This window comes from Eriocheir sinensis, chromosome 12 (assembly GCF_024679095.1).
Source record: "Eriocheir sinensis breed Jianghai 21 chromosome 12, ASM2467909v1, whole genome shotgun sequence".
NCBI classification, from domain to species: Eukaryota; Metazoa; Arthropoda; class Malacostraca; order Decapoda; family Varunidae; genus Eriocheir; species Eriocheir sinensis.
The window spans coordinates 15,533,382-15,555,596 of NC_066520.1; the positions used below are offsets into that span (position 1 = coordinate 15,533,382).

Below are 22,215 nucleotides of genomic sequence, written 5' to 3' on the forward strand. Positions count from 1 at the left end.
CCTTATTTTATTATTAGAGGCTTACCATTAAAATTTAATGTCTCAAAAAAAACGATTTTGCGAGTACTTTTGTATTCTGTGGCGTCATACCCCAAGGCGTTTTGGGGGGCAGGCTCTCTGCCCTCCCTCGCGCCCCAGGGAGAGCGGGCGGGCGAGTTCATTTTTACGAGACATCGCTTTGTTCTCTGGTGAGGAGGGAGCCGTTCTCATGCAGTGTTCAATACACTTTGGCTCTAATGCTATATTTGAGTTGACATTTACGAGACATTACTTCGTTTGCAGATGCTGAAAGCCAGTCGCTAATGGGAGGCTTGCTAGCCGCCGTCAAGGCCAGGGCCAATGGGCTTGGGCTTGTATGGCAGAGTGTACGGGAAAAGGAAAAAAGGAACATTGGTGTGTGTGTGTCGTGCTCAGGGGTAACCAGGGTGAAGCGCAAACACTCACAAGCTTATAGTTAGGGCTTAAGGTGATGAGTGATGTTAAGACCGAGTGGGCAGGTTGTGTTAACCCCGTGTTAGTGGAAACACTTGCTATGATTTCTTCCCGTGTTGGTGCTACTTATTATCATTTTTGCATGTTAGTTTAAAATGTTAGCTTCTCCAGTGTTTGCAGAGTTTAACAAGTAACTAGATTATAAGCTCTAAAGTGTTCTAAGTGTCGGAATTTTGTCTCAAATGGTTGGACCCTCTAGACCCTTTGTTCACCATAAGAATCTCTTAACCTATATGTAAGTAATGTCAAGAAAAGTCACGCTGCCCTTATTGGTTGGCAGATGCTAATCGTGTGTATGATAAAATGCCTTATAAGGTATGGTGAATAAACTACTATATTGTGTCTCTGGTGTAAATGATCAACACTTAATTCTACTTTGAGGTACAATGAACCTAAATAATTAATGAGTCCCATGCATGTACGGCACGACACACACACACACACACACACTAAACTGTTCCTCCTACGCAGACCCCCTCTGGCTCCACTTTTCCTCCCTTTTCACTTCCTAAGACACGTCTGTGCCTTTCACTACTAAGTGCTTCAAGGTGATCAGCCTCCTATTAAATTGGAGACACGAATGGGTGAGCCCTGCCCGCGGTGCCTCACACACCAAAACACTTCCTGCCTCACTGCATAAGATTCCACGCCCTCCACACCAGCCTCAGAGGCGGCGACACCCTCAGCTCCAACACTGCCCTCCAAGCCCTCAGGTGTACACAGACCTTCCTGAAGGAGTCGGGGCAACTCAACAGGACCTAATCCCTCCCTGGTGGCAGAACAACAAAACTAACAACATCCACTAGCATTTAATACTGATGGGGTTCTGGAGGCCATGGTCCCACAACCTAACCAGCCAGAAGAACACAACACAGCGAGTATTCCCTTGCCGTGGCCACCCCCCTGGGTGGAAGGTGACACGCCCCTGCACCAAGCATGCCGGCCAGGGGCTGCAGGGCTGGCCAGCAGCAGGAGCAGAATGGCAGGTGGAGGAAGGCGGGACTCGCTGATCAAAAGCAGCCTGTCGCTGCTACTTCCAGCCACAGCCACAGAGAAAGAGGGAAGTTTGAGTGTCTGGAGTGTGGAAGTGTTCCTCTACCAGAGCGGCCTCTACTACCACACCAGCACACACATGGGTGCAAGGAAACATGAATGTAAGGATTGTGGAAAAAAATTCATCCAGAAGAGTGACCTCAACAAACACATCCTCACACACACTGCTGTGAAAAACTATGAATGCCATGAATGTGGGGAAAAATTCCTTGTTAAGTATAGCCTCACCAGACACACCCTCATGCACAAGGGTGAAAGTATGAATGTAACGAATGTGGGAAAAAATTCACGAAGAGTCACCTCACCAACCACGTCCTTATACACAAGGGTGTGAAAAACCATGAATGTAACGAATGTGGAAAAAAATATTTTGACAAGAGTCGCCTTAACAGACACATCATGCTCGAATACACTGATGGAAGAAAGCTTGATTGCCAAGAATGTGGAACAATATTCAGTAACAAGAATGATCTCACCAAACACACCCTCACACACCCTGGCATAAGAGTCAATGAATGTCAACAATGTAGGAGAAAATTCAGTCAGGAGGATGACTTCACCAAACACACCCTTCAACACGATGCAGGAAAACATCAGTGCCAAGAATGTGGAAAAAAATTCACATTTAAGAGTGGTCTTACCAGACATGCCCATACACATGCTGTTTGAGAAACTATGAATGCAAAGAATGTGGAAAAACTTTCATTACAGAGAATTACCTCACCATCCACACCTTTATACACATTGGCATCAGAATCTATGAATGCAAAGAATGTGGAAAGAAATTCAAAATGAAACATCACCTTGTAACACACACACTTACACACACTGGTGAAAAACGTCATGAGTGTGAAGAGTGTGGTAAAAGATTCGGTGTAAAGGCGAAATATAATGAACATGTCTTCAGGCACTACGACATTAGAGAGTTTAAGTGTGATATTTTTAAGAAGCTTTTCAAAACAAAGTCTGATGTTGCCAGTCATATGAAGACCCATTTTCGAGGTGTGTCTACCTGTGCTAACTAGAAAGATAAAGAAGAAAGAAACTCTGCCTATGAAGTGATATGTCCAAGTTGAGCTGATAATTAAATGTAATGTTTGGAAAAGTTACCCATTGCGAAGGGGTCATTGGTGGTAGGGTGGTCAAGCCTAGACAACTGATCAGAGGATCAACAAGTAACTTTGGTTCGGATTGATTAACTCTAGCATGTACCTGGCTCCTTCACAGTGATGTACTGCCCCCCTCCCTTGGTGTACATCCCCAGTCATCACTGAATTACAACAATCATGCAAGGAGGGCTGTTTTACAGGAAAAATGGAGGAAAAGAGATGTATTTGATGGAAGGAACTTAAATACTGTCACAAAGGCAATACTTGCTTCTAACAGGTCAACTCAACTCTTCCTCACCTTGTTGGCAGTTTGTTGGTCTGTGCCACCCTCACCCCCTCCTCCCTCCATGCAGAGGAAGGACCAAGAGAAGCAAACAAACCTGTGAAGTGAGATAAGGCAACAGAGGTGACAACAAGAAGGTTGTTGCTGTTGTTGTTGCACATTTTGTCAGTGGCAAAACGTACTCATCTGTGCCTCCCTCGCCCACTGTTACTGCTGTGACACACTCAGAGTGGCCATGGTAGTGCAGTTTCCTGACATTTTTTGTGTACGTAAGTCTGAGACCAGTAGGTTTGTAGATTCCAAATGCAATGGAAAAGTTGGAAAGTTTCGTTTAGTCGGCGCAACATCTGTGGTCATGTGCCGGAGAGAGACAGAAGGGGAAGGAATTATAAGAGAAGGGAACAGATCCCAGGAGACGGAACACAACCCCCGATTAATACCTGGTACCCACTCACTGCTGGGTGGGTATCGGAAAAGCCGCCCAAATATTTCCACTCCGCCCGGGAATCGAACCCGGGCTCTCTCGGTTGTGAGCCAAGTGTGCTAACCACTGCACCACGAAGCCCCCCCAAATGCAATGGAGTAACAAGAGCTAACAAAGAGTAAAGTTAGTGAATCGCATGTATTTTGAATTCCTCAAGTCAACCAATCCCTAAAATATCACAACTCATCCTGCACCTACCAGACATGAATGCTCAGTAATTATTGCAAAGTAGTGAGGTCATTTTACTCCTCCGAAACATACAAAGAATTGCCTAGTCAAGGAGGAGCCAATAAGAAGAACACTCTTAACACAGACTGAACTAGAACCTGCTCCCTTTCAGAGCCAAGTAGAACTGAGGCTGGTGTAATGTAAAACACAAAAATTGCAAGATACCTGTTTGACTAGCATCACTGCAATGCTGACACATACTAGAAGCAACAAAAGGAGTCTCACTGTCAAAATGCATTTCTACAGTGCAATAAAACTTCTAAAGCTGTGAATTAGGGCTAAATAATACCGGTATATAACAATTATTTGTATGATCCATAGTTCAACCAAGTGTGAAGTTATTTCGTGTTTAATCCTTTTGATTTCCTAGTTTTCTGCTATTGCAAAAAAAAATTTAAAAAAATACAATCAGTTTGAACTTCTACACCGGCTAATACATCCTGTGAAATAAATCAAATGAAATGGCAAACTTATGCATGACTGAGGCTCTCCATGATAAATGTTCAAGGTTTCAATGTTCTTATTCATTTTTTAATCATTTTCCTTTCATATAAAAGTACAAGGGAGCATTATGCATTTGACCATCACAGTATTTTAGCAGTTAGTTCAAAATGGTCTTTCTTGCCATGATCTGACTAATAGATGTGTATCAAACAAGTTAACATTTATATTTTATTCTTTAAATTAACTTTAAAAAGTGTTATTAGTTAGACTTTGCAAATCACTAAAACCCGATTTTTTTACACAGAAATCACATTATGTGTGTGTGTGTGTGTGTGTGTGTAGAGAGAGAGAGAGAGAGAGAGAGAGAGAGAGAGAGAGAGAGAGAGAGAGAGAGAGAGAGAGAGAGAGAGAGAGAGAGAGAGAGAGAGAGAGAGAGAGAGAGAGAGAGAGAGAGAGAGAGAGAGAGAGAGTGTGTTAATGTCAAGTTATAAAAATATTTATCACAGCATTCGTCAACACCACAGCTTCAATCCACTCTGTTTTATCCATATTAACAATGCAAACCATACAAACTAATGTCTAATCATGAGTATACACACAAATACGGTACACATAATATATATAACATAATAAAAGTGTAGTTAAACATTAAAGATTTCAACATTCTCCATTTCCATAGTGTCATATGTGTGTGTGTGTGTGTGTGAGAGAGAGATAAAACCATCTTAAAAGGCAGCACCAGCACACACACACACACACACACACACTCTTTTATGACAGCTTTGATAATAGCAAGTATGGAGATAACATGAGCATTTTTAAAATCCTGAATAGAACAAGGATCAAATAGAATAAAATCTTAATATACATGTCTTTCTTAACACCCATTAGTGATACAATATTTCTGTACCATTCATTTGCTCCCTATCATTAAAAACCTTTTTTGCTTGCCTATTTAAATTAATATTAAGAAACAAACCTTGCATCTTATCACCTTTCATGCTCCTTTGAAGATTTAAAACAAATGTCTATATTTTACATCTTGATAAACTTTCAAGACTATATTTATCCTACTCTAAGTGCTGATGTTTTCGTTCATGGATAATATCACAAGTTCAATGTCTGCATGGAACCCCAAGTAGTGCCAACCTTGACTTTGACGGGCAGGCTGACAGAAAGCTGCAAGACTCCCTCCATGTGCTTCCTGACTATCTGGGTCACCTGGATCACATCTTCACTCACAACCTGTAAAATATTTCAAAATCAACCTTTATGCAATTAGCTTTGTACAATTCCTTGTCTGAATCCTACCATACAACATTTTTAGCATCTCAACCATGTACAAAATTCCACAGGTGCTTGTCACCAACTTCAAACATTCTTCAGTTATCATATCTAGATGCTTTTCTGGGGAAAGGTTATTTTGTACCATCACTGTCAGGTCTTTTAATCTTTTACTTTGCTAAGGGCCTCCTCCCTATGTTATACTCCCATCTGGGTCTTTCCTAATTTTTCTTGTTTTTAAAATGTAAAGTTTCTTAGCAGTCAAGTCCATTTTTCACGTTTTATTCAAGTTATGCATCTATCCAGATGTGTGTGTGCATGCATACATGTGTGTTTACTTAGTAATGGTATCAGACTACATGTATGTGTGTGTGTATGTGTTGTGGTATGTGCTACACAGTAAAAGACGAGTGTGTAGGTGTATACACAAATGTGTGTTCATATACATAGAAGAAAGGATGAGTTCCCTAATGACTAAATGGAGATATGAGCCTCCAAAAGGGGTGTCATTGGAAAGTGAGAGTTCCTGGAGAGTATGGATTATTAGGATGGAAGGATGTGAGAGTGAACTAGACCATCCTGAGTGTCAATTTTATAACGAGTGGTGGGAGGAGCGAGGAATGGTATTCATTTACCCCTTCCTCTCCTTGGCAGATGTGGAAGAGCACCAAGTCAAAGGCAACACTGTAGTCATCTACAACAAAGCAACTCTCAACCAAAATCAAGATAAAGGCCAAGACTGTCGTCCAGCTCTTTCAACCTCATGGCTTCTAACAAGACCCCTACTATTTCTGGCAAGTGTAGTCATGTGGTGCAGCCTTAGTGCCAAGACACACATCATTAGAAGCCATGATGATGGAAAGGGTTGAACAAGATGGTCTGAGAAATGAAGATCTCACATTCAACCATCTCCACCATCATCCAGAGCAATGCAAGGTACAAGGAACTGGCTGCTACTGCTGTGACTCCTAGGTCTAGAATGTAACCTAATTCTTATGAATCTGATGGAAATAAATGCTAAAACATTCAATCGTTCAATGACTGACTGACTGCAAACAGGCCAGTTATTGGGGAAGTCCTGCATTAATTTAATCAATTAATAGTAATACAAATATTAATGATGATGATAATGATAGTACATGTACAAATATCTTTCCTAGGGCAGGGGAGATAAGAGACACAGCCATAGCAAAAAGTAAGAGGGGCAGGGTAGAGATATACATAAAATGGACGGGACATGATAAAGGATACTATTGATTCAATAAAACTAGTCTAAGGTACATGATAAAACCTAGTAGTTATACATAGATCATGTAACTATTTTTTATACATTGCATGGCAGTGTGCTTTAAAATCTCAAATATATTTTAAACTTTTGACCCCAGAGGACTGATTGACCTCCAATGGACTTTTCATCATTCATCAAGCCCTATTCTGCCCTTGCCATTTATTGACCAATTAGATAGTTCAATCAACCCTTGAGTGTCCATATTCACTCCTTTGGGAACTCTTGTTCTTGGGGAAAGAAACCTAAGGAAGACAATTAACTTGAATTTTAGCTCATCCTCATCCTCATGTACAAAATAAGAATTGCTCTTACCTCATACATCAATTCATCATGAAGGTGGAGCACAAGGTGAGCTCCTCTGGATTCCTTACAACGGGATGGTGACATGGGTGCTGTGAGGTGAGCCGATGATGTTGGAAAAGTTTCCCTGAGGGCCACTTGTATATGCACCATAGCAAGCTTGACCAAATCTGCTGCTGAGCCCTGGATTGCCGTGTTAACTGCCTGGCGTTCACTCTGAGCTGCGAAAAGAGAATAAAGAAAGGAGGAAATGAAAAAGATGATTAGTGCCAAGAGAACATGAGATTTACAGATGCCTTAAATTGTGTATTTTAGAGTTTGTAGCATTAATCTGTGATGGAGTTGAAGCTGATTTTAATAGAGTACACCATAAAAAAAATGACACTGAACTAATTGTCCATTTAATCAAAGCAATATCTACAAATTATATTATACTGTATATTAACCTGGCCAAACAAGCTCAGACCAGGTCTGTATGACAGCTGAAAAAGGCTACCTAGTGGCATAGGGTGCCCCTTTTAAGATTTATTTATTTTAACAAAATGACATGTACAGTGAATACCATAATAACCATGATGGTCATTTTATATAAACTTACCCCGGACCTGGGAACAGTGGCTATTTATGTCAGGCAGATAGCGGCGACGCCCCAGTAGGGTGGTGACATAGTTGGTGCTGCGGACAGCCTCCACTGTGGCTCTAGCAAACTTCTGCAAACCTGGAAAGCTGCTTTGAAATTGGTCCAACAGTGTGCGTGCCTCTTCCTCCTCTACTCCAAGCTGCTCCCCCAATGCACGTGCTCCCATGCCATAGATCATCCCATAGCAAACCTGCAAAAAACACCATCCTTAGCAGTGGTGCTTCATCATTTCATCGACGCCTGCTCCTAGGAGCTCCCACCAGAGGATGGCCACGGCAGAAGAGCTTCCAACTTTCTCTATCCAGACACTCCCTCCTTGCCTGCTCAAAGTTTCTCAAAGATCTTACCCCCCTCTCCCTAATGTACTCTTGCACCCTATCCCTCCATTTTACTGGAGGTCCTCCTCTTGCATTCCCTCCCTCTATCTCACTCACATACACCCTTCTGGTCATCTTACTCTCCTCCATTCGCTCCATGTGGCCAAATCACTTTAAAGTCTGTCACTTCACTTCTTCCACCACTCCACACTTCTTCCCTTCACCCCTGTGACACATTCCAAAATGCTCGTACACACTTTCATTACTCATTCCATCCATTCTACTCACACCACAAGCACTCCTCAAATAACTCATTTCCACTGCCTGCACTCTAGACCTCTGACTTTCATTCCAGGCCCACGTTTCACTTGCATATGTGAGGATTGGTACTATTATTGTATTTCTCAAATCTCCCTTTACTTCCATGCTCACACTTCTGCCATTCATGATTCGTCCCAAAGACCCTACCACCCTTCTTCCTTGCAATGCCCTTTCTCTTATCTCACCCTCCATACCACCATGCTTACACATAACTGATCCAAGGTACTTAAACTCATTGACCTCCTCCATTTCTTTACCATTCAAAATTATTTTGCATTCTTTTTCACATTCAATTCTCACTCTATATGGGCATACAAAATCTACAACCAAATTTCTAACCCCAACTCACCTAAGACACAAAGACCTATGGATAAAAGGGAATAAAATATGTCAGACATTAGGTCTGACAATCTCAGAGGATTAACCCCTCCGGGACCGGCAGTGGTGGTAATCTTAGTGCTGCCAGGACCGGCCCTCCAGCGCTAAACACCGATAATAGCCTATGTTCACACACTCCTTACTTTTAACCTACAATGGACGAGCAAATGAAACAGGCTATCAAGTCTTCCTCTTTCTAATGATGCCATCCAAAAGTCTCTACATGCCGTGGTTATGGAGAGACAGCGAGTTGAAGAGGTGAGAATTCTGGCAGGAACGGCCATGCGTCCGTTTTGGCTGCTTGGCTATGGCTAAGTCATAATGAAAACGGGTGCCCCGAGCTCTATTTATGCAAGCTGGACTATAATATAAGCTCTCTCCACGCAATAAAGCCCCTATTGTGTGTGGTTAGCAGGAGGGTAATACGCATGGCGTTCAGGTCCGAGGGCGGGAGAGTGTGGGCAGGAAATCAAACTCATCGGAATCAATGTCACTGCTTTCTGCCATGATAAGAGCAGAGCAGAGACTGACAGAGTAGCTGAACTAACTCTCAGGCAGAGTTCCCAATAAGTGAATCACAAAAATTAGTGAAATGTAGCTAAATTTGGCGTGAAAACAGCATGGCTGTTATAACTGCCTTCGGTCCTCACTCTGTAAAGTGGCTATAGCCGCCTCCGGTCCTTTAGGGGTTAAGCAACAAGAAATCAGTATGATAAAATGAAGTAACATTCATCTAGAAGTTAATGAATATTTGAGAGCAATAGAGATAGGAGTTGTGCTAAGGAATATCTAATTTGTCTACATGATATAGAAAAAAAACTGGAATGCTGCTATGAAGAGGGGAGAATTAAAACTGCATGCAAACATATCAGACAACAGATAGGTACAAAGTTGCAAACTTGCACATTGCCATTTATTTTTGTCTGAGGTTTGGTGCCATTCTTACCTTTCCCCAACTGTGATTTTGCAGAATAAGAAAGTGTAAAATGTGAGTGAGCACTGTACTAAAATATGGCAACCAGTTGAATTAATGAGGATTATGCAGAATACACAAACAAAGCACCTGCTTGGCTTGGTGGCGTTGTTCTTGGGTGACCTCTGAGGGGTGCGTTGGGGTGCGTAGGAGTCGGACAGCCAAGAGAGTGAACACATCTTCTCCCTTGTTGAGCAATTGCAGTAAAGGCTGATCACCAGCTAAATGGGCCAACAGTCTGAGCTCAATCTGAGAGTAGTCAGCTGCCAGCAACACATGACCTGGACGAGCTACCAGGGCATGCCTTAGGCTGACTGTGTACTGCTGTTTCTCAGGTATTGGGGCCTGAGGAAGAGTAGTTTAGTAAGATTAAATATAAGTCTAAGCATTCATGCACACATTCACATACATACGCATGAACACACAAGCACGTGCGTATGCACACAACACACACACACACTCACACACACACACACACACACACACACACACAATGTGACTGGGACTGAAAACTCGGGAGTAACAATTTACAAGTATGATGACAGAGAAACAATTAGGATAAATTATCAATAGCTGACTATCACCATACAAAAAATAATTGAAAAGGTAAGGAACATGTGTAGCATGTTGGCAAAAATTATTGTAGCATTTGCATATATCAATAAGGAAATGGTAAAGACAATTACACCATTCATAAGACCAACACTCAAATATGCAGCAGTGGTATGAAACCCACAGAAAAGAGCAGCTGAAATGGAGGTGTACAAAGAGCAGCCACACAGTGGGATCTTAACCTAAGGGATTGACACTCACCAACAATGAAGCCAGCTGAGTCATGGCAGCTGAATATGGGGCAGAATACTGTGTCAGCCCTTTTTTCTTAGTGTTCTTGCTAGTGTCCTCTCCCATCACTTGAAGTGGTGGTATCTGCATGACCAAAAACACTTTCACTAAGCTGTATATATATTTGCAAACTAAATAACACACACACATACCTACTTACACTTTATCTCATTGATTGGTGAAGCTTTTCATAAATATCATTCCACAAAAATATTTACCTGTATGTCGAAGTCTCTGGGAATGGTCTGGAGGCTGGGCTCGTGCATGGTGATGCGGCCCGTGGAGGTGAAGGTGTAAGTGACAGGGTGGACCCGGTCCATGGCAAGGTGGGCACTGTGAACCTTCCCTTGCTGGAGTGGGAACACCACCTGCCCCACCATGCACAGACACTTATTAACCATGAAGAGACGCAAACACCATGCAAATACATATACAAGTACAACTGAATATGTGCAGATAATTCATGTGCACAGAAAAGTGGGATTTACTGATCCACTGGAATGTCACTATAAAAAGAAAAACATGATATCCAAGTCAGTTTCAATTTTAACTTGTGTAGTAATCAAACTTAGTGTCCATAATTTGAGAGTAGCTTTGAGTTTTGTTTTCAAGGTCTGTAAGATGATATGAACGATGTAAAGGTATGAATAAAATATCAGTTTATCAGTTTGGAAGTTTTCAGGCTGAAGTCCAAATCATTAATATGGGCTGTAAATGGGAAACTGTCAGGTTACCTTGGTAAGGGCTGAATAGATCTTGCGCCACTGAAGGATGACACCAGGCAAAGCGTGGTGAGGCTTAAGCTTCTCCAGGGCTTCTTTGTTGGTGGGGCCTGCACCCCTCCCTCTCCCATGCCTCCTGTGCCACACACGGTACACTGCTGTTAGTAATGTGGCTCAAACTTCCAAAAGGAAAACAAAAACTAAAGATCTCAGAACTTACCATTTTGTTAATTAATTATTTGCTATTTTTTTGCCATCAACTACAAATACAAAGAAATCTATTTGAATGAAATTGAAGGGTGCATTAATTAAGATAAAATTCAGTTCTCTCACCTAGTGTTTGGAGCGGCACTGGAGCCATGAGATGTTGGGTGAGGTAGGTGCAGCTCTCCATACAGCACCTTGCTAATCTCAAGAGGGGAGCTGAGGCTGAAGGGGTGACCAACCAAGAGATGTGCCTCTCTTTCTAGGGATGACAGCTTTGCCTGCAAATTTCAGATTTCAAATATGTTAACTATATCTGTGCATGACCACTTATGAATTTCCCTAATTATACTAACCTATTTGTGATATACACTCATGGGATCTTGCATCTGTATCTCATCAAGTTTAATTTGAATATATGAATATTTTTGGAATGGATTATCTCCTTTTCAAGTTCATTCTTGATGCCAGTACATCAAAAGGGAGAGCTGTGTTTCTAGATATCCCTCAAGCACCTTGTCTTCCTCAATATCTTATTGAGACCTCTTCCATCTCTAGTGCTCATACATAGTGGTCATCCCTGTCAACTGTTTCCATTTTCTTCATCACCCTGTACATTTCAATTAGACTTCCTCTTTCTTTTCTCTCCTCTAAGTTTAGCAAACCTAATCTTCTTGTTTATTTCCAGAGCACATAATGGTGTAAAGAAACAATATGCCACAGGCATAAGGAAGGCAAAGGTAAAGTAAAGTTAGGAGACTATGCTAAGCTGCATGTGGCCACCATGCTCATCTCATTGGCCCTTGAACCATTGGTGGGTAAGAACCCAATACTCAAGACACAGGGCCAGTGTGGCATCTGGGTTACCTAAATTTACCTTTCCCATCTTTCTCAAGGTACCTATTTATAAACCAGCTCCAAAGGGAGGATGAAGAGCTGGGTGACCTGGTTGCCAAGTGCCCAGGCCAGCATATTTATATGTAAGTGTGCTAACCCCTAAACAAGGAAGGTGCCATAATAAGAAAAGCTGAGGATAAATAAGAAATGAGAATTTCCAGAGAAAATTAATATGGACGGCTCAATGGTGCATAAGCCAGTAAGGATAGGAGAGTGATGAATAATAGAGACATAGAAGATAGGGCCCACTTCTCTGATTTCTTACCTGCATGATTTGCTTCTGTGCTTCACACTCCTTGTTGCTGAAGCCCAGTCCATTCAGCTCCATGTATGCCAGCTCAACCACGCTCCTCATCTCCACTTCTACCTGTAACAATAGGTATTGGTGTCAATTTCGACCTTTCTATACATATAGTATAATGAGGCATTAAGTCAGAGCCCAAGAAGGAAAACTCATCAAGTGGAATAACCATACCACCATCAATAGCTATGATTCACTCTTCTCATACAGTATACCATAGTCACTCACAATAAGTGAGTTGGGACTGCTAATTTCTACCACTTTATTAAACAAATTTCATAATAATGTAAGCTTATTTTTACAGTACTTACAAAGGACTGCATCATTTCCACTTCTCTGAGTTGGGAAGTTATTGCTGGTGTCAGATGGAACACTATCACACTTTCCACTGCTGCCCGTACCCGGCTGGACCCTGGGTTGCTGGTGGTGGTGCCCAGACCTCCCAGGCCCCGGCAGCCATCCACACCCTCCAGTAGCGGAAAGCTTGGCAAGTGGTGGTTCATAACCTGTTGGAAGAAGCATCAGGAGCATTTAATTTTGTGTAATTTCTTTGTAGAAAAATAAATACAGATTTTTGTCGAAGGCAGAAAATGAAGATTGAAGTTATGTAGAACAGTACTGAACTTCACTTAGGAAAATGGTAATTTGTTCATTGTGAAAAATCAAAAAAATAACCTTCTCTCAGCAATGAAGATGGTGAGAGTCAATAAAGAATTACAGTAAACAAATTTAGGAGACCCCAATACATGATTATTGAATGCACAGTTTTTTGTTCAAATATTCTTAGTTTTAACATCCCTTTTTGCTATACAAAGGGTCAGCTTTTGCTTTTGTCATCTTTTTCCCCTATCCTCTCTAAACCCTCCTTGCCCTTAGCTTATTATTATACAAATTATTAATTAAAGTATTATACAAGTAGGTCAGTAAAAGAGAACCACTTCAGCTCTGTCTTGAGTGTAGGCACTTATATGGAATTACAACAAAGCAGTGCTAATCAGAAAATATCAATTGAGACTTATGGCAAGAGAAAGTTCAGGTACCAGGTTGCATATGTTAGATTCCTTTGCTCCCGGGTCCAGCATCCAGGCGGCCACTTTGGGGTCCTCCACAGGTCCTGTCACACAAGCCAGACCAGACGCTGCCAGCAGCCGTACACTGTTCTTGGCATCCCACATACGCACCACACACTGCTTCTCTGTTTTATGAGGGTCACTGGAGTTAGCCAGATTTTTTTTTCACTTTCACATTTATCAGAATTACTTAAGCAAAGATTAAGAATAATACGGACATATCTAAGATCATTCAACAAGAAGTGACAAACTATACCATTAGAGAAACAGTTCTTAACAGCTTCCAGTCTTTCTTCCAGAAGAACAGCATCACTAAGGCCAGGAGTAGGCATGCTGCAGCTGGTGGGTTCTGATGAATAACAAAAAATAATTGAACACATTTTTAAAACAGCCATTAATGACACCAGCTAGGTGAACTTCTATTTTTGCTATTTGTTGACCAAAGCACCATTTTATCATGAATTATTTAGATAATTCATTTGATTTAGTGTGTATCTTTGAGCTACCTGTGCAAGTTTGATCAAATTTGGAGATTTACATTTCATTATGAAAAAACTGAAAACATGAGAGGCATATACACCAGGGTACATTAGAACAAACTTTATGCCATGGCAACAATAAGTAGCAGCTACTCACCATCCTGGGAGGTGCGCAGGTTGAGGTAATAGGCATCGTGGTGGCCCCAGCACACTGCCAGCCCAACCACCATAAGGTCAGAGCTCTCCACCAACACCCCGGCCACCTGCTGCCTCGTCCTGCTCTGCACCTTCCGTCTTGGGGTGCGGCTTTTATGGGTGATTCTCCATCCTGATCAGTCATGTTAAGATATCATGTATTAGCTTTAGTGATCATGCTTTATTCACACCATTTTGTACTCTTTTTCATACAGCTGACTGATTACCTTGATATCCTTAAAATTCTCTCTTCATGTATTTATTGAGATGTGATAAAAACAAGAGTGGAAAAAAATCTCACCTATGCCTTGCTCCTGCTTCTGCTTCTGTGATGGAGCACGCTCACACGCCAAAGCCACTGACAGCACTGCTTGCTGTTTTAGTTCCTCTACAAAGCTTGCAAACACCTGGCTGTCATTTACAACATCAATAATGCAGAATGAAGAAGTGCTTGGTAATGAGTTGTTCACAGTGGAGGACAAACTATTTGCACCATTCGCTTTCTGTTGTTGTTCCTGCATGTTCCTCATTCCCTTGTCTTTTACTTGTGAAATGCTGTGGCCAGATTTACCAGGAGCTATTACAGTTTTAGATTTTGTATCTTCAAAGTCATCAACAATGTGGTTTTTGGATGTTTTACACAATAATTTGTTATTTCCTTTTTCATCCACTTCATTAATTGTGATGGATGCTGGCATTACTGCTCCCTCTGAGTGACTCGTAATGTTTTTATGTGACATTTTCTTCGCAGACATCCCTGAACTTTCCCTCGTTGCAATGCTATTCACTTGATTTTCCTGCCTTTCTGGGGAAGAACAAATAGGCTCCGCAAAAAGTCTCTCTTGGCAGGTGTTGTTCCTAACAGGCTCCCCTTCAAGCAGAGCCTCAGTCCTCGCTGTTATCTCCAGTTGGCTAAAAATATCATCATTGTCACTTTTATTGTAAGTTCCAACTGAGCTCCTTCCTGGTTTTATAGTTGGTTCTTCTCTATGGTGTGGTTTGTATTCCTCAGTTGTACAGTTCAGGATATCTCTGCCATTTTGAGGTGGTTGAATTATATTCACTTTTTTCTCCCTTTCCTTCTCTGGATTATCCGATTGATTAGGGAAGAGCAATACTGAAGGCTCATCACACAAAGGCTGAGAATCCTGACTCATAGGCTGTTGGATAGTGTTCTGGGGCCCCTGATCATCTTGAGGCCAACTCTCAAAAACTTGATCCAGAAATGAGTCTGATACAGAATAATCTTTTGGTGTGCTTTCAATGTCAGATTTCTTATGCTCAGAAACATTATTTTTCTCAAAACTGGACTTTCTACAAGGAGACTCCTCATCTCCCCTAGACAAGAGGGAGCTGCTGCTCTTACTGCCCAATTCAGTGAGATCATCAAAAGCTTGGTTGAAAATATCTTCTTTATTAGTAATTACTGAAGGACTGTTATCTACAGTTCCTTTTCCTTCCATATCAGACTTGCTCTCACTAAGACTTAGGTCACTCAAGTCAGTCAGTTTTTCTAAGTATGTTGAGTTTTGAAAGTCTTCATCCATCTCTTGTGCCTTTCTCATTGATATCTTCACCAAGTCTGTTTTGGAAGTAACATGGGCAGTAGGTTCTTTCACATACTCGTTTTCACAATTCACTTGGTTGCAGCTTTTGTCATGCATTGCACACACCCTCTTTGTAGGAACAAGTAAATCAGCGTCCGGTTGTAGCTTTCTCTTCTTATCTGTTTCTAAAATCTTGCTACCATTATAGTTTTCCAGTATGTTATCTTCCCTCTTTGGTTTATTGTCAAGCTTCTTCTGACAGTCTAGGGAGCTTTCATTGCAATCTGAGTCACCACTTTCTTTAAATATATCAAGTTTTTTTTGATGATGTGATGGCCTTAAGGAGCAACATGAGTCTTGAGAGTTCATTGTCATCATTAAGCCATTTTTTTGTGACTCTGTGAGTACGAAATCCTCCATTGATTCTCTCTGGAAACTCTCATTGGACTTTAAATCACTAAACTTGGTAAAACTGTCCTTTTTGTCTAAAACATCAGAAGAATGTGTTGTCACTTTACAGTCCTCACCTTCCTGGTTATCATAGTTCTTCTCTAAACTGACTAGGTTCTTTGATGTCTGACACTCTGGGATACAAACATCATTTGAATTTATTATATTTAAAGGATTTGGGTTATTCATTTTATTAATCTTCTGTTTGGTGTTTGGATTTATCCTGTTGAAGCCCTTGGTCGTTCCTTGATACTCTCTTCTGCAGAATTGTTTCTTTTGATTAATATAGGCATCTTCAGAGGAGCATCTCTCATTGTCCTTAGTTTGTATATCTTCTGAGTTTTTTGAGATTTCTTTGCAATCTTTTGGGTTCCCTTGAATGTCTTGCAGATCAGTCTCATTGAACAAGTCACTGCTATCATTCAATCCACTGTTAATCATCAAGTTGAAGACAGAGGCACCTACGTCTGATCCTGGAGTCAGGGGAAGAGCTGGTGACTTGCTGTACTGAGCCTCAGGGACTGTGATGGGTGTTGAGAAGGCAATTTCATTAAGCAGTTCATTCCTAATTGGGGTATATGAAAGGGATATGTTACCATCCTGATTAGTAACACCACCAGTTGTGACATTAGCAACAGCACCACCACAATCCAGTTTGTTTACAGTTAAGTGTTCCTTGCTTTGTGTTGTCATTACTTTCATGTCAGATACCAAACTTCCACCTATTTTTTCTATAGTCCCTTCGCCTGTCTTTCTACCCTTAACTGGCTGAGCGGAAAGATCATTGCATCTTTTTCCTTTTATTTCCAAAATGGAGGATGTACTTTTGCGTTTCTTTTTCCTGCGGTTCAGGAAAAACGCATTGTCAGCTTTGTCTTCCTGCGATTCAGGAATAAAACCATTCCCACTTTCATTGTTCTGCGTTCCTCTCTCCTTCGGTGTTTTGATATTAGTGAACAAGACCTGGTGGACGGAGTCTGTCAAATGCTTTCTACTCTTCCTGGTGCAGAAAGGTGTATTTTTATCGACACGGCTGGCCTCAGTAATGCCCGCTGTCTCACTCATTACCTCCCTCAAAGCTCCAGTTCCTGCATCCTTTATGGCACTGGATTTGGACAATGAATCAACGCTACTATTACTGCCCACCATATTACCACTAGTTAAATTTTCACAACTATTCATTATTTTTTTGCACTTCCTTTGGGAATTTTGGCATTTGGAGTGTTCCATTGTATTAACACTTTCAGAATTTCCAGTGATCATATGATTATTCCCACTTGACATTTCCTCTTCTGATGCAGACTTTTTGTCCAAGTTTTCAAGTTGAGCAGTTCCTGGCCGTAATGATGAATTTTCCTCACTCTTGGTCTGTTTGCTGTTACCAGTGTTCAAGGCATGCTTGTCTGATTTCATATTGATGCCTGTGAAGAGGGAAGATATTTGCTGCCTCTTGAGCAATGATTCTCCTGTTCTGGGAGTGTCCATGCCCCCAAGAGGAGAGGCTGTGGTTTTCCTCACCACTTGTTGAGATAGCCTAGAGGTGTGAGGGGTCATGCTAGGTTTTGTGACCCCTTGCATCTTCTGGTTCCAGTCAATAGAATTTATTCCCAGCTCTTTCTAAAGAAATAAAATAATATACCTAAGTTAGTAAAGATTATAAATACAGACACCACAATTAATATTATGCTATTCAACAGTTTTTCAATAATTTCATATGAAGAATGGCTTTAGCTCTAGCATTCATTCTCATGTCTCAGTCCCTTTGAATAACAGGACAAGCAAAATTTTACTCCAGTCCTAAAGCATCCCCTCCTGTTTCCAAATTAGTTTGCATATCAAATAGTCATAACACTATTCTAACTCACATATTTCAGCTTCTCTACTATCATATCATCAACAGCTAGAGTTTTGTCACCCTCAAGCACTTCAATATATTTGGCACTTTCAGGGAGAGGATAAGGAAAACAAATTACAATGGTTTGCTCAAACAAGATAAGATGGCATAGATTAGAGATGATAACCATATCAAAGAGCTCTTCATATCAAACAGTTTCAGTGCATGGCATATGTAGAATTTGACAAAGGTGATTGTGCAATGGGTTACCTGCACCAGCTGGCGGGCCTCAGCCACAATAAGAGCAGCTGCCTCAGCCTCTGTTAGAAAGGAGCCAGTCGACAGCCAGATCATGCCCTGGCTGGCTTCTTCTCCAAACTTGGTGCTGTCAGAGGAAAATTGAATGTATCACAGCCTTTGTCTTTAATCTTTGTGCACTTGAGCATTGTTTATCACTACAGAATAAGTAAGGTTGTGTAACACTGCACAACTTCATGCCTAGTGTGGACAAGGCAACAGATAAGAATCTTGTGTTTTGTACTTCTAATATCTTTGTTTGTGGTTCCTGAGTATCTTAATAAGTGTTTAAACCAAGAGATAACTGTACATGTGGATTAAACCTATAAATGTTCACTCTCTGATGTATTTAGCCTGTCTGAAAGGTTGCACAAAGAAATACTTATAATTCCTTTCTGACCTCATGATTAAGAATATTTCAGATTATTAGGAAATACAATAATATAGACATATTATTTCTATGAAAAACACCAGTCGATCAACTTCTAGATTCAACAACTACAACTAACCAAGTTTGGATTTATGGTAAGAATATAGCTTACAACACCCCTTCTCACCTATGGAAAGGTGTAGCAGAACGCAGGACCTCTTCTATCTGGGCAGGTGCAGCACCAGCAACCATGGCCACTGTCTCAAGTCCAGCAGAGTGTAAGTGGCGGGCACGTTGAGCGTTGAGAAGTGGGGCAAGCCGAACCAGGTCACACAGGTCACGCTGGATACCAAAATGCAGCCGCTCACGGAACTGTGCCACCAAAAGCTCCAGATTGTTCCAGCCAAGCCGATTACAGAAAACTGTTACCATACCTGGAGATATAACTTATTTTTGGTCTGTTTCTAAGATGTAAGATACACAAGGCAAATATTATTTTCACCAGATGTATGCAACTTAGCATGCCAATCTGGCTGTCAGAATTGATACCACAGTTAACTCTGGCAATACCACTGGTGCAGAGAATTATTTATAACAATAAAATTGTGAATTCTTGTCCAACTCTACTATGCACCTCCATAAGTCTTACAGAGGATGTGGGGTAGCATAAATAATAGTTAATGCCATAAGAAATCTTGCCTGTTATGGTTTCTAGGGAAGAGCTGCATCTTAGTTATATCTTAACTCCTATTTACAAGAAAAAAGTTTCCAATTTCAATCAGCCAACTCACCAGCAAAAGTAGCCGCAGACTGTTGAAGACTCTGCAGCACACCACGAGATGCCCCATATTTGGCAGCCACCTCATCCAGTGGTATTTCTTGTACCAAGTCTTGCAAGGCCATGGCAGCATAAAACCTCTGATGAACTGCCAGCTGCTGTGCCTGCCTCTGCACCTGTGGAAGATTTACAATGATGGATAGTGGAAAAAAGACAAAAAAATACCCACGTATTCTTAACAGACTTTTACTATAATGTGTATATCATTTACTTTCATTAACTCTAACTTCTTAACATATAGCATACTTGCTGAAAGGTCCACCTTCAAGAAGAACTTGACTCCTCCCACAGCACCCAAAGTGTCACTGGTTTTCCTTATATTGCACTGTTCATATTACAACCATACTTTATCAGAAGACCCATTTATTGGTGTGTCTCAGTATGTATTGACCTTTTCAGCTTATTTTAATCTTCAGTCTGGTGCTCCATTAAAACATACATATAAAAAGTTCAGCACCTGGAGGAGGCATGCTGTTTACTGTTTAATATGTATAAATTTTCAGGGTCACTTTTGAATTTAGTATGCAAGGGAGGGAATTGATTATTTACAAATTTCACAGATTACCAGAGTTCTCTATCCCCTATCTCCCAAAGGTTGGGGGACAACTGTATGAGTATTGTTTCAGTGATCAACCAGTCATCAGGAGTGGTTATACCTTGCATAATTTTGAAGAATGTACAGATAACCAGGCAATTTAGAGATGGAGAAGTTTAAAGTTATCTGATGCCTCTTTGTGCAAATATTTGATCTCCATTACTAAAATATATAAAAACTTTTTGTAAAGGTGCTACTTACCCTTTTGTTGATGGCGCCTCTCATGGCCCGAACAATGAAGCTTTCCTCCACCCCGACCAGCTGAGCAACACGTTTGTGGTCCTCACTAAGGGCCTCCCAGACCCTCAGGAATGACATCCAGTCCAAATCTGGCCAGGCAGCACTCACATACACTGGTGTCACCTAAAAAGGTAAATCAAAATAACATTCTATAAGTGAAAGGGGATATGTAGTTTAGATTTATGACATCAGACAATCATTTCAAATATTATATGAAAAAGATTCTGAATTGTTCAGGTTTTATATTTGGATCTTTGGATGACACATAAAGGAGACAATAAGCAGAACTAAAAGGGCAATGTTTACATACAGAGTGGAAGACAGTTTGGACAAAAGGGTGCATGAGTATGACACATTATAAAGGATGATCTTAATGTCCTTAACTGTACCTTTCTACTTCCTAAGGATCAACCTCCCATGTTGCATGTAAAGTAAATCATTTATTCATTTGCAGTAAGTGGAAAAAATGCAAACATTCTCCCCATGTATCTTTTCTTAAATAACATTCAAAGTTCCTTTTAAGTGATGCATACCTGGTACACTATGTGAAGTTCATTTTCCAGGACAAAGCACTTCCTGGCACGATGCAATTCAGAGAAAACATGAAGTCCCTCATCTGGTGAAAGACCCGAGGCCAGCACTGCCAGGCCCAGCTGACTCCCCACATACTGAGTGTTTCCTTCCTCACCCTGCAGCCTGTGGAGGGTTTGAAGGTCAATTATCTATCATCAACTTCCCACTTTCAGGATAAATCAGGTGTAATGAGGTTACACCTAAAAAATGGGAAGTTTGGGTACATAGGCATGTGCTTGAAGTATAGCTTTCTGCACAAAAACACTGATGCTTGGATTGGATTAAAGGAAGAAGTGATTGAAGCAGTTGTCACTAGTTGAGACGCAAAAACTGTACATATGGAGATAGGATCAGCACAGTTCAGACCCTGTACACTACAACTAAATAAAGAACACACACACACACACACACACACACACACACACACATGAATTCAAATGTACCTGATAAATTCATTCTCTAACAGAAAGTTGACACAGGATGTGAGGGAGCCGTGTGCAGTCCTTGGTTTGTTGGCCTCCTTCTCCTCAGCCCTCAGGGAAGCAGCCAGGAGGGTGTGGCTGCAATAATCTTTAACTTCCTCAGGAGTTTTGGCCACCCCACTGACTATTACCTGCAAGAGAAAAATACAAATACAGTAAATATGTATATTATTTACATATATATGTATGATCATTTAAAATTCCCATGTTCAGCACTGACCCTTAGATGAGGTGGAAGGAAAGAGCTATACACATGCAGAACGTTACCTCTAGAATGGCGCGCTTCATGCTGGAGGTGAGCGAGGAGTGTTGCTGAAGGCACGAGGTGATGGGACGCAGGCTGGAATTCATCAATGTCTGGGCTTTTTCCTTCTCTCCTTCACGACAGATGAGGATGCTTTCCCCTGTAATCATCAGTTTACCCTTCCATTATCTGACAAATTTCTTTCCTATGCTAACCAGGTGAGGTAAGCAACAGCAAACCTTAAGAGCAGTTATAGAAGGGTATAATGACCCAATCAGTATCATGAGTTTACGGCAAGGTTAGTCAGTAAGAGCTTGTGGTAGGAATGTCTTGCCAAGGTACTTGTTACCTCAAAAGTGTGTAGGTGGAAATAATTTTTGAATAACATAGATACAACTGTATTCAATAATCAGTCAGGTTACTGAAACTTTGACCTCAAA

The 22,215-nt window shown here is 41.1% G+C and overlaps 1 protein-coding gene and 1 long non-coding RNA gene across 3 annotated transcripts in view; one reads left to right on the plus strand and one right to left on the minus strand.

Annotated features, from left to right (window-relative positions):
• On the plus strand, positions 1 to 6,407 carry LOC126997488 (uncharacterized). 2 transcript variants are annotated; one of them, XR_007752151.1, is made up of 3 exons: positions 1 to 188; positions 283 to 3,202; positions 6,032 to 6,407. It is a non-coding gene; the product is annotated as an uncharacterized LOC126997488 (long non-coding RNA). The 2 variants fall into 2 exon arrangements; XR_007752150.1 differs by having other exon boundaries at positions 85 to 188; positions 283 to 466.
• The window catches only part of LOC126997486 (DNA polymerase theta-like), a 26,940-nt gene continuing 8,740 nt past the window's right edge, over positions 4,016 to 22,215 (minus strand). The window contains exons 13-33 of the mRNA XM_050858590.1: positions 21,799 to 21,935; positions 21,493 to 21,662; positions 21,010 to 21,172; positions 20,438 to 20,599; positions 19,595 to 19,757; positions 18,991 to 19,237; positions 18,407 to 18,521; positions 14,607 to 17,919; positions 14,268 to 14,438; positions 13,888 to 13,980; positions 13,602 to 13,756; positions 12,873 to 13,067; positions 12,526 to 12,627; positions 11,493 to 11,644; positions 11,172 to 11,295; positions 10,656 to 10,805; positions 10,408 to 10,521; positions 9,685 to 9,939; positions 7,564 to 7,795; positions 6,978 to 7,186; positions 4,016 to 5,338 (exon numbers count right to left, since the gene is read on the minus strand). Of these exons, the coding sequence (XP_050714547.1) occupies positions 5,201 to 5,338; positions 6,978 to 7,186; positions 7,564 to 7,795; positions 9,685 to 9,939; positions 10,408 to 10,521; positions 10,656 to 10,805; positions 11,172 to 11,295; positions 11,493 to 11,644; positions 12,526 to 12,627; positions 12,873 to 13,067; positions 13,602 to 13,756; positions 13,888 to 13,980; positions 14,268 to 14,438; positions 14,607 to 17,919; positions 18,407 to 18,521; positions 18,991 to 19,237; positions 19,595 to 19,757; positions 20,438 to 20,599; positions 21,010 to 21,172; positions 21,493 to 21,662; positions 21,799 to 21,935 (6,560 nt within the window). The 3' untranslated portion in view covers positions 4,016 to 5,200. The remainder of the gene's footprint in view (positions 5,339 to 6,977; positions 7,187 to 7,563; positions 7,796 to 9,684; positions 9,940 to 10,407; positions 10,522 to 10,655; positions 10,806 to 11,171; positions 11,296 to 11,492; positions 11,645 to 12,525; positions 12,628 to 12,872; positions 13,068 to 13,601; positions 13,757 to 13,887; positions 13,981 to 14,267; positions 14,439 to 14,606; positions 17,920 to 18,406; positions 18,522 to 18,990; positions 19,238 to 19,594; positions 19,758 to 20,437; positions 20,600 to 21,009; positions 21,173 to 21,492; positions 21,663 to 21,798; positions 21,936 to 22,215) is intronic.